This window comes from Ursus americanus, chromosome 1 (genome assembly GCF_024610735.1).
Source record: "Ursus americanus isolate L20-20 chromosome 1, mUrsAme1.1.p, whole genome shotgun sequence".
Lineage (NCBI taxonomy): Eukaryota > Metazoa > Chordata > Mammalia > Carnivora > Ursidae > Ursus > Ursus americanus.
In genome coordinates, this window is record NC_142127.1 from 85,551,464 (window position 1) to 85,563,600 (window position 12,137).

General features: G+C 36.5%; 1 protein-coding gene across 1 annotated transcript in view; it reads left to right on the forward strand.

The window, feature by feature from the left end:
• Positions 1 to 12,137, forward strand: part of SPAG16 (sperm associated antigen 16) — a 920,765-nt gene that overhangs the window by 622,250 nt on the left and 286,378 nt on the right. Inside the window, exon 14 of the mRNA XM_045806664.2 lies at positions 10,576 to 10,641. Coding sequence (XP_045662620.2) covers positions 10,576 to 10,641 — 66 coding nt within the window. The remainder of the gene's footprint in view (positions 1 to 10,575; positions 10,642 to 12,137) is intronic.

Below are 12,137 nucleotides of genomic sequence, written 5' to 3' on the forward strand. Positions count from 1 at the left end.
CACTCAGAACTCCATGTGAAAGCTTTTTTTCCTTCTAGAATAAAAAGCTTGTTTCTTCAGCAATTCAATCTAGAACAAAGAAATCAAAAATACTATGAACTAAAAAAAAAAAAATCCACAGCAGAAATTATGTAGAGGCAAGGCAAACTAACATTAATAAATGAAGCTAATTAGACTTGATTTGCATATTTAACTCATCTTAATTACACATGGATTCAGCAAACATTTTAAAAGCTGCAATCAATCTTTCACAGACATGGTTAGTTATTTATATAAAATAACAAAAACCAGGATCCTTGTTAATGATTATTCTGTTTCCAATTTATATGCCAGTGAGATTGTTTCAGTAATAATAATGGAGTATGTTTTTCTTTAACCATTTGTAAACCTGTAAGGTTAAATTTCTTTGGTTTCACAAAGTTATTTAAAAAAAGATTTGCAGAAAATGTGAATGTTATATAAATTATATTAAATATTTGACCCTGTTCAATTAAGAAATGGACCTTTATAAAATTCTTGGACATTAATTTTTAAACTTGATAACTAAGGTGGTAACTGTAATAGAAACAGCTACATCTAGCTGGTAATGAGTAGGAGGATATTTTTCTCACAGCTGGTATAAACTTTAATTCTGCTCACCTTTGGACACAGTTTGCTTTGTCTTCTTTGATAGTAATATTCCTTGGTCATAAAATTTGAAATAAAAATGCATACAATACAATTGCACAATATAATTCTCTTTAACTTCAGTAAGTTTTATTTAGGTAGTTTTTCTTAAACATTTTTAGGTATTTTAGTAATTATTTTCTAGAAATATACAGGAATAGTGCTATGAGGAGATAGTACCTCTGTGTTGTGACATGAGGGCCTAGCAGGGCTGATGAGGTGGCTGAGTAAAGAGGGTGCTGTGGGCAGGAAGAAACGTACATAAAACTTTATTCTGTGCAACTGTCAAATTGGTGTGAAATTCAGTGATTAAGGCTCCACTTCCTACAGTTCTTCTCCATGAGGATTCTTTCATAAAATCAAAAATCGAGAGGTTAACCCTTTCATCTGAATTGCCTTGAAAAGTTGGAGGTCATGTGGTGAAGGAAAGGAAACTTGGTGAAGGACAAACTTACCAAACTTGCTTAGTAACTTGTCTGGAAATGGCCCGTGTGTGTGTGTGTGTGTGTGTGTGTGTGTGTGTGTGTGAGTGTGAATGTGTGGGTTTACTATTTCAAAAATAATTATTGTATACCTCTTATAAGCTAACACATCTCTGCATTTAACATTATGAAGTGATGAAGATAATAGATGTCATCTCTGCTATCACAGAACTTGTAATCTGCATATTGTTCCTATGTAATAATTATCATTTACTGAGCACTTGGCTATGTCCCAGGCAGCAATCTAAGCATTTTACATGAATTAACTTCAATCATGTAGATACTCATATTATTTCTATTTTACAGATGAAAAACTGAGGCTCACAGTCTTCAAAGGACATATTGAGTGAAAAAGCCCAAATTCACATCTGAGCAGTGTCACTGCAGACTCTGTGCTCTTAACCATTATATTATACACATGGATAATATTCATCTGCTTATTAGATATATGCCCAAATGTGACATAAAATTCAACTTTTCATTTTGAAATTGCATATTAGCTCAAAGTGCATTGATGTATGTAAATTCTATATATAATATAATAAATACTATAAAATAATCTCACAGTTTGACTCTTGCAACCAGCTAATGCCCCGATAGCTTTTGCATTCCTAAGATATTTTATGAATATTAGAATAAAGATATCTCTGGCCCTTTGGTTTGGGTTGAATTGTGTCCTTTCAAATTTATATGTTGAAGTCCTAACTCTAGTACTTCAAAATGTGACTGTAATGGGAAGTGGGGTCTTTAAAGAGGTCATTAAGGTTAACTGAGGCCATTGAGATGGGTCCTATTCCAATCTGACTGATGGTCTTATAAGAAGAACAGATTAGAGCACAGATACACACAGAGGTGAAACCATGTGAAGATACAGGGAGGAGATGGCCTTCTACAAGTCAGGGCAAGGCCTCAGAAAGAAGCTAACTGCTGATACCTTGGTCTTGTATTCTAGCTTCCACAACAGTGGGAAAATACATTTTTGTTGTTTAAGCCCCCAGTCTGTGGTACTTCGTTATGGTGGCCCTAGCCAACTAAAACACGCTTAGTCCTCTCTGGTGTCAAAGGATGAGACCACTGGTCAATATCTGAAACCAAAAAAACCCTGAATTTATCATATACTTCAGTGAAGAAGAGTTATACTAATTGAGCAGATCCAATTGCTGATTTTATATCCAGTTTTTGTGGAGAGTTTATTTTTGGAAAGTGAATTACTGAGGTAGGAATGGGTTAGGTCAGTCTTACAAGAGTGGTTTATGCGGTTTATTAAGACTTACTTTTTGTCTGTTATCGAGGTAGAAGAAGGTTACTATGAGCTTTAGGAACACGGACACTGTAGTGAATCTTTGGCCAGTCGGCTGAATTTCAAATTATGAGTCTGATGCTATTTGGCTTTTCGAGAAGTGTTCACAGAAGTTAGTTGTCATTGATTAATTAGATAGTTTTAAAACCAGTTCTGGTTGTTTACTTACAAGCAGGGCTATGGAACTGTTACTAATTGACTGGACGAGTTTAAAACTAGTTCTGGTGTTTGTTACCATGACGATGAATCTTTTCCTAGAAAAGTGTTTTGTTTTGTTTTGTTTTTAATTCTCAGTGGCCAACAAAATATAAGTAGAACAAGAAATAGAAGACTACAAATTGATCTACAATTGGTAATATCTCTTATTTGTGTAGGCATTATGCTAATCCTTTACACAAATCTCTCCAACTATAAATGGGAATTTAATTTATTACTAGTTTCATACAGTACAGATTAAAGAAGTTACTGTATGTAAAGTACTTGGTGTGGTGTTTATATAAATGAGAGATATGACGATCACTTTCCAATGAACTGAATTCTAAACCCTGCAGTTTTATTCTAGTATCACATTTTTTATCACTAGAGTATACAACCTTTCTTTAAAAAATGCTCAACAGTGTGATTTTGTTTACGTAAGAATTGAGGTAGATAACATGACACAGTAAAGGAAAGTGAATGTATGTGCACAAACTATCCCAGGGAATATGCAAAAGACACTATTACAGTGGTTGCATCTGGGATGGCCTGAGATAGGAGACTAACTTTTCATTAGATAGTCTCCTGTACTATTTAAGTTTTCAACCATATTCCTATATCTGTTTTCTCCAATACAATAATGTTGATTAAAAAAATTGTTGGGCTGTTTTTACTAAGAAGGGCATGAGGGAACTTTCTGAAGTAATGGGAATGATCTATACCTTAATCTAAATGGCCGTTACACAGATACATACACAGATAAAAATTCTATCTATGTGTGATAAAAATTCATTGAGCTAAGCCCCTAAGATCTGTGCATTTTCCTGTGTATAAGTTAAATGTTGTAGGCCACTAAAGACACTTTAACACATCAAAAAGACATTTTAAAAGATAGCTTTGTTAAAAACAAAGGCAAAAACTGTGAGTTGGGGGGGCTTACTTTATATTTTCAAGTCTGCTTTTTCCCCCCCAGAATAGTGAATACATTGATCAAATAAATAAGTCTTTACAAGGAGAAAACAAGTTAGTGAATATTAGTTTTTTAATGATTTTAGTGACGGCATTTTTGGCTGCTTAGTTTATGACTATTTGTGATTTTATGTCTTATGATTATTATATGATTTTATAGAACTAATTTTTAAGAGTTTGTAAGCTTCTCTTTTGTCTTATTAGGCTTCTAACAAGCATTATTTTAGTATTTTTTTCAGCTTTTCGCATGGCACTATTAATAGTAGAAAAGTTTTTAGTAAGATTAATCTTCCTGCATAGGGTTTATGTCAGTCAAATAAGGCTAGGCTGTGTTACAGTAACATATGACTTCCAAAACACAGCAATATTATATCTTGCTCTAGGTCTGCCCCCTTCGTAAGTTGGAAGGGGAGGTTCTGCTCACTGACTCACTAGGATCCAGGATGACCTAGCAGGCACCTTAAATGCTCTGGGGCTAGACAGGTGGAGTTGGAGAGAACAGGAGAGGGGTATTACTTGTCATTTCCACTCACAAATTTCCACTCACAGCTCTTGGACCAGAAATCATTATGTGGCCCCACACAACTACAAGGGGGCCAGAAGGTGCACTTCTACAGAAAGGGAAAACATTGGGAAAATTTGGCAAATGGCATTGAAAAGCTGCCTCTACCTTTCTCCCTTCAAATTCTTGCACATTGAGGGTTAGATGATTTTGTAATTATAACAAAGAGGAGTTACTGTCTTGCCTTTGGCACTCTTTATCTCTGCCAAGATAGATTAGTGTTTCTGTTTTCTCATCTCTAGAATAGGTTACAATAGTACCCATGTCACTGAATTGTTGTGAGGATTAAATATAATAATAAAGCACTTAGCACAAGTCTTTAGTTACATAATAAACACTGAATAAATGTAAAGCTGCCTCCTGCTGCTGCAGTCAACTAACTCCATGTACTTCTTTAGAGACAATGACTGAGTCAATGGATAAATATGCTACTGGGTTAGAACCATGTTGTGGGAAAGGAGTTGAGAGAAATAAGACTGCACATTACATGGCATGACTAATCAAAATGAAAATAAATATTGGGAAGAGGACCAAGCTATTTATCCAAAAATGAGATATCTGGTGAGGGTTGATTTTTTTTCCAATTTTCAGTTGTGATAACTCTGTAGCTGTTTACTTTTTTACTTAACAACTGTTTATCAAATCCTACCACAGCTGTCTTGGGCCTGGGGGATAGTAAGACTGGTGGGCAAGACAAATACGTTTCAAACAAGTTTCTCTTGTGGAACTACGTTCTAGTGGAAAGAAACTAACAATAAAAAAGGAAACAAATTCCTAAGTCATTTTAGTTCATGATGAATGATCTGAAAAAAATAAAACAGGGTGGCCTATTCACTGGGTACCAACACCTGCGGGAAGCCCAGTTAAGCCCCAGAATTCAGGGGCTTGACACAGAAGAAGCTTAGTTCTCACTGACGGAATGTCCAGTTGAAAAGTCCTGATTGGTGACTTTTCTCCTTGTGGTAGTTGAGAAACTTAGTCTGGTTCCATCTGTCTTTTTCCATCTTCCAGAACACTTCTGCGTACAGTCTGCAAGCAGACAAAAATAAAAGCTTAGAGCATTGTGTGGGATATTTTAAGGAGCAGGTCTACATGTGACTTATTTCATGACTGCTCACAGCACACTGGACAGAACTCAGTCACACCTGACCTCAAGCCTGGCCGAGTGCCCAAGAGAAAAAGGAAAGGGATTTTATGAAAGTTTCTGCTATTGTAGGAGAGGATACAGGACAGGAGGCAGGAATATTAGATATCAGACATCACTGAAAAGGTTGTGTTTGAGATGAAAGCAGAATGAGAATAGGGACAAGGACATGAAAATATCCAAGGTAGAGAAAACACGATGTTTAAAGGCGGGAGCATCCTAGGCCTTTTAGAAGAAGAGAAAGGCTACTGTGACAGTGTTGTTTTTGTGTCTGTATTTACTTATTTATCCGATAGGAAACAGGAGGTTTCTGGATCAGTGATCAGACCATTTATTTACTCACTGAGCAGCTTATGTTGATTTGTCATTTCCGCATTCCCCATGGAGAGAAGCTGCGAGAGCCAGGTGTACCCCACAGGTGAGGTCATGTATCATGGAAAGGAACCCCCAAATTATGAAAGTCAGAGGCTTTGTGCCCTTCCAAGGAGGCAAGGTGATGGGTAGAGGGGAGAGGGAGAAACCTTTGTTGGAAATGTGAACAGATTCTCTCTTGGAAGAGAAGAGATAAGCCTCTAGGCTTGCAACCCCTGAGATATAAATGAATACCTCAGAGGGAGATGCGCCTAAATCTCTCCAGAGTTCTCCGTCTTTAGGGTTGGATTGCTATCAGTCATCCTTTAATCCAGGTTAGTTCTGTTTGCTCAGAAAGCCCTGACCATGCAGAAACATGAAAATATTCACGAAGCACAGTGCATGAGAAGGAGGAATGGTAAAGGATGAGGTCAGATAGGCAGACAGGAGCCAAACAGTATGGAGCCTTTGGAATAAAGGAAAGAGTTTGGAATTTATTCTGAGTATGATGGTAATTGTTCAGGTGGCTGTTACCAGGAGCATGGCATGATCTGATCCAGGTTTTATTGATCGTGCTACCGGCCGTGAGAGGAGTAGATGGGGAGTGGGGTAAGGGTAGAAGCAAGAGACTGATTGGTCATTGCAGGATGCTCCTGCTGTCTTTGAGTTCAGCATGATGGCTGATTTCCTGCACAGAGTAGTAATGTTAAGAAGGAACTGAGGTGGGCAGAGTAGGGCTTTACGTTGAAGAAAAAGCTGATGTGCTGGATGAGGGATGTGTGCGGGTAGGGGCAGAAGAAATATTTTAATTCTCAGGTTTGCCTAAGGTTTTTTTGTTTGTTTGAGCAACTGGCAGTGCCACTTACTTAGATGGAAAGACTTGGCAAGAGTAAAGACAGGCAGTTGAGAAATAGTAAGTCAAAAAGTCTGCTTTTGCATGTTACGTCCGACATGCCGTATCACCAGCAGGAAACAGATAACACATGAAGTAAACTCAAGTGGAATGTTTACAGAGATGTGAACGGGCTTCAGGAAATGAACACAGCACCCAAGGGGTAGCAACAATGGGAAGCCTGAAGGGACAGGAGAAGGAGAACATTACTGGACACGGCGGAGCTGTAGCCATGGGAGAGGGCCCACATAACATGATTAGTGGAATTAGGTAGAAAACAGGACCACTGACAAAATCACAGCTGAACAGGGAGGGAGCTAAAGTGGTCATTGATCTGCCGTTTATATCTTTCTGCTCTTTCATTCCTACTGGTGCTTCCCTCTGGCTGAATCCAACCAGATGCCGGAGGGCCTGAGTGCCCACAGAGATGTGGTTGGTAGAAAGCAGGGCACAGACTAGGGCAGCGCCACATAGGGAGCGAATCTGATGGACAAGTAGAAAAGCAGCATCGATGCCTCTACTACTCTTTATTGGAGTCTTTAAGGAAAGACAGAGCTAAGGGCAGAGATGGTTTGGAAGTCATGAGCATATCAGTGGTTTATGTTGCAGGTTAAGAGCTAATATTTGTTAAGCTCTCACTTTGTGCTAAGCACTCCACCAACATTTCACATGCATTTTCCAATTTAATTCTCAAAACAAACCTATAGGTTAAATATCATCACCTCATTGGACATGAGTAATGGTATTTAATCTCTAGGTTTGTTTTGAGAATTAATTGAGGGAGGCAATGGAAGCACAGTGAAGTGAAGCAATTTGTTTAAGGTCACACAGCTATCAGGTAGCAGATCCAAGAACGAAGTCCCAGACGTTTCTATCCCCAGGGCCAGGGATAGCAATCATCACTGCACAGAGCTTCTCCGAGAGAATCAAATACTGGAGCAATGACATGTTCGGTCACATGGGTTTTTTTTTCTTATAAGCCTCTTCCCTCTTTTACATTTTTCCCCCCACTTCTTTGAAAGAAAACAATTCTGACAAGAATTCATCAAAGAAGATATTCCAAATTTTAACATAACAGTTTGGGTATTGCTTTTGATTAAGGCTGTTTGCAGACTAGAATATTAGTAACCCACATATTCCCTATACCACAAAAAGAGTAGATTCACTTTTATCTTGGGAACAAAGCTGGATAGAAAAGCTTTTTTTTTTTTTTTAACTTTTCTTAATTCATGAAACATTTATCTTCAAGTCAGGTTTTGTTATAGCAGCACAAATGTGGTCTGTCAGCATTTCCATTATAACCCCATATTTCCAGGGCTTTTCAAGAGTGCCTTAGAGATTCCACTTTGAATTAAAACTTGGCATTCAGGATTTGAATCAGAAAACTCCATTTTCCTTAACAATTAATCAAAGAGTTTAGAGATTCTCACTTTAGAAGAGCACCAAATGTAAAACTAACAATGCAAAAAAAACATTTTGCTAATTTAAATATTTTTTTATATATTAGCACTCACTATGCAGGTATAATATTGTGCAACTATTTATGATATTAATTCTCAAAGAAAATTAACTATAAAAGTTCCTAAGATAATATATGAAAGCTAATTATAGCATCTTATACTTTGCCTTTTTGGCTTTGTAAGTAATTTAGTTCTACTTTGGAAATTTAGAGGATTTAAAGTTCTCAGCATAATGGATTTAAACTTGTAGCAGTATCGAGATAGTGAACCAGAATAACATGGGAAGGGGGGATCCTGAAAGAGTACCAAAGTATTTCAACATATTTTTGTGAAATTTAAATTCATGTGGGGAAATTTTGCGTTCTGTGAAAAGAGATTAGCAGCATGCATTAATTCTGTACATAAATATTTGAAATTTAACTTGCTGAACACAATGGTAATAGTGAGGACTAAATAGAGCTTAGTTATAAAGCCTTTCCAACTTTGCTTAGTTCCAAACTATTCCATGAATGTCCTATAAACAACAAGGAGACATGATGATAATACTCTATCTTTCCTATTTCATTTTGTAATCTTTTCTGTAATCTTTCCTCCAGCTGTAATGGTTTAGAACTAAGTAAATACCAGGTAGTGAAGGAGAGTAGATGAAGCCTTTTAGTAAGCCTACTCTCCTTCTGGTTTACTTCTCCCATCCACATTGCCTTGCTTGCTATTGCAGAAACACAGAGGGTAAACTCTCATTTTTGAAACATTTGCTCTACCTTTTCTTTCTTCCTGGAATGCTTTTTCTTCAGATGTCTGCTTGGCTTGTTCAATCCTGTTCACACCTTACTTTTTGACTGTAGTCAAACTATATCATTCTACTTGATAATTTGGTTTGCCCTTAGCCCCTCAATCTCAAAACTCATGATACCCATTACCCTGTCTGACTTTTCTTCTTTTCACAATACTTATGATCTTCTAACACACTTTTACCTTTTTCAAATATCTATTCCCACCCTCTCCCCTTATAAAGAAAGGTTGATGAAGACACCATTCTTTGTTTTATTCATTGACAGATCCTAAGCCCCTAGAATTGTACCTGACATAGATTAATTGCTCAAAAATATTTGTTGAATGACTACATTGTTGAATTAAATCTGAATTTTGCCCATAACAAGAATCTGCAAACAGTATTCCAGGTACAACTCTTTCTGGTTTTTCTACAAAATTTGTGTTATTTCCCTAAGATAATTAAGAATGCCCTTTGACCATTGATGTCAAAATGAAAACTCCCCACATTTAAATCCCCTGCATAATGTGTTATGGGCCCAATTTGCTTGAAATAATTTAAACTGAAGTTTGGGAATTTTTGTAGTTAATTTTAATTTTAGTTATTGTTTGGAAAGATGACCTGAATGGGTAGATGTGAAATATAGTTTTCATAAAATAAATGCTTATTTTGTGTTAAAAATACTACTGTACATGTTTTATAACATTTTCATATGCATAATGATATTAATGCCAAACTGTGAAAACTCAAGAATTAAAATATGATCTCGTAATCTAAAACAAACAGAAAAAGAGCCTCATGTCCCCAGCAGTGATGGAAATGATGTCCTGAAAACTCCACCCTCTGTAAGGGTGTCACTGCTTGGCCCCATGGCTTGAATACTATGCTAGTTGCAAGATGGAGTCACTTAGTAAAATTTCCCCAGCAGCTCAATTGTGTAAAAGTGAGGATGCCAGAGTTTCAGTGCACAGACAAGCACTGATGACACACTCATCAAGCACAAGCACAGCCTTGGCTGATTCTGAATGGTAGCTGATAGCAAAAGCTAGCATTTTCAATCATGCGAATGTATTAATTTTATTACTGGACTAAAGAAATACCTTTGGGGGGAGGTGTATAAGCAGTTTATTTGGTTGTTATCCCAGGAAGTAGAAGTGAAGAAGCAAGGAGTGAGCTAAAGAAGAGAGCAAAACCCAATAAATGATGCATTCCTGATCCAGCTACACTGTGGGCAACTGATGCTAAACCCTGCTGAGAACTCTCTGATGAATAATTGTAGAACACAGAGCATTAGAAGAATTCCTTTAAACAGCACTGACTAATTGGACTTTCTGAAGGAAATATTCTATTATCCACATTGTCTGCTATAATAGCCACTTGGAATATGGCTAGTGTGACTGAGGAATTGAGTTTTTAATTTTATTTAATTTTAATTACTTTAAGTGTAAATAGTTATATATATATGGCTGGCTAGTTACTACTTGATCACACAGCTCAGCTCTAAAGGGTCAAAGTTTCAGGCATTAATCAGTAATTCCCATTCCCCGCTTGCCAAGATATATGGGGGAAGGGGTATTAACTCAGCATACTTCCACCCTAGCCTGCACAAAGGCTAAGATATCTGCCAGGGTTGGGGAGAAATCCGTGAGGAAGAGAAGTTGGGAGGAACACTGCTTTGGTATAAGGAAACTTAATGCAATACTTTTAAACAAAATTACCTTTCTATTTCTTTCACATATTGAATGGAATTTATTTGATTTTATTTCTGCTTTGTCTTCCTAGGGTAACTGTGAGCAGTCACTTTATGGTCACATGCATTCTATCAATGATGCCACCTTCACTCCTAGGGTGAGTTCAGTTCTCCCAATAAATTCTTTTAATATTTCATATATACAAGTTAATTTTATTGAAACAAAGTCCCAGGGGAAAATGGTAAGTTAACAGGATGAGGAAAACAAATTTAGGAATTAATTATGACAATGGAAAAAAATATATAGTTTGGGTTGTAGAAATTTAAAAAATACACACAATATACAGTGGTAGGAACAATGAGGAATTCTATATTTAACTCCACTTAAACACATATTTAAAAGCTTCTTGTCTAATGTGAGCTTCAAGATAGTAAGTGGGGGGGGCGCCTGAGTGGCTCAGTCGTTAAGCGTCTGCCTTGGGCTCAAGGGCGTGATCCTGGCGTTCTGGGATCAGCCCCACAACGGGCTCTTCCGCTGGGAGCCTGCTTCTTCCTGTCCCACTCCCCCTGCTTGTGTTCCCTCTCTCACTGGCTGTCTCTCTCTGTCAAATAAATAAATAAAATCTTAAAAAAAAAAAAAGATAGTAAGTGGGATATAAACTTGTAAATATTAATGTAGAATCATAAAAATAATGAAAATACTTGAAAGGAAACCCAAGAATAAAAAAGCCATCAAAGAAAAATAGACTTTCTTCAGGTTAAAACAGAGCAACCTTGATTTGACAGCTTTTCAATTACTCATTGAAAGTTTTCAAATATATCTTTCTTCAAATAAACTGATGACATAGCAGAAGTGTTTATCCACAGCTTGAGGTATTCAGATATCAGGATGATTTCACCAACTATGAAGATTATTAAACACGGCTTTGAGTCGCTAAGCTAATTGAGGTTGTCTTTAAAAGGGTACAGATATACTCATGGAAGGATGATTTAAGTTTGTTCTTTCTCAGATGAAAGCTATTTGACTGTTAGATGACGTCTCAAGTCCTTTCAAACTCTATGATTTAATTATAACTAACATTTAAATTGGTCTCTAAATTCCCAGTAGAGTGTGAATCTTAATTCCATACCCTTCTTCTTTCCCAATTAGCTAAAAAATTAATCTGATAGATTACCTACCTTTAACTTCAAAATGACAGCATCGTCAAAATTCTGATACTATCACGATGTCATTATTCTTTTAGACAAGAAAAATGTTCACTAAAAATTATTTCTTATAAAAGAATGTTATTTTCTCCAGCTAAAATTGTGCTGCTGGCATTGTGAATGACACCTGGAATGTTAGCGATAGGCTCAACTACAATTATATTTTAACAAATTCATCTTGTTAAGGAATTTCCATTTAATTGACTCTGTTGAGCCAATATATTATGGATTAGTTCTAGGTACCAAGTAAAAAATTATTTTTAGCAGCATATAGAGCCATTTAAGCACTGCGAACCCTTATGATATAGGATATTTATGCTAAAAATATATTAAATGGCTTATAGCTTCACATACCCTAAGAAAATTAAATGGAAGCTAGAATGAAATAAATTATTTTGTGAGTCAGGCATTTTATTTTGGTAAGCAATAACATAGCTAAGAAAGACAT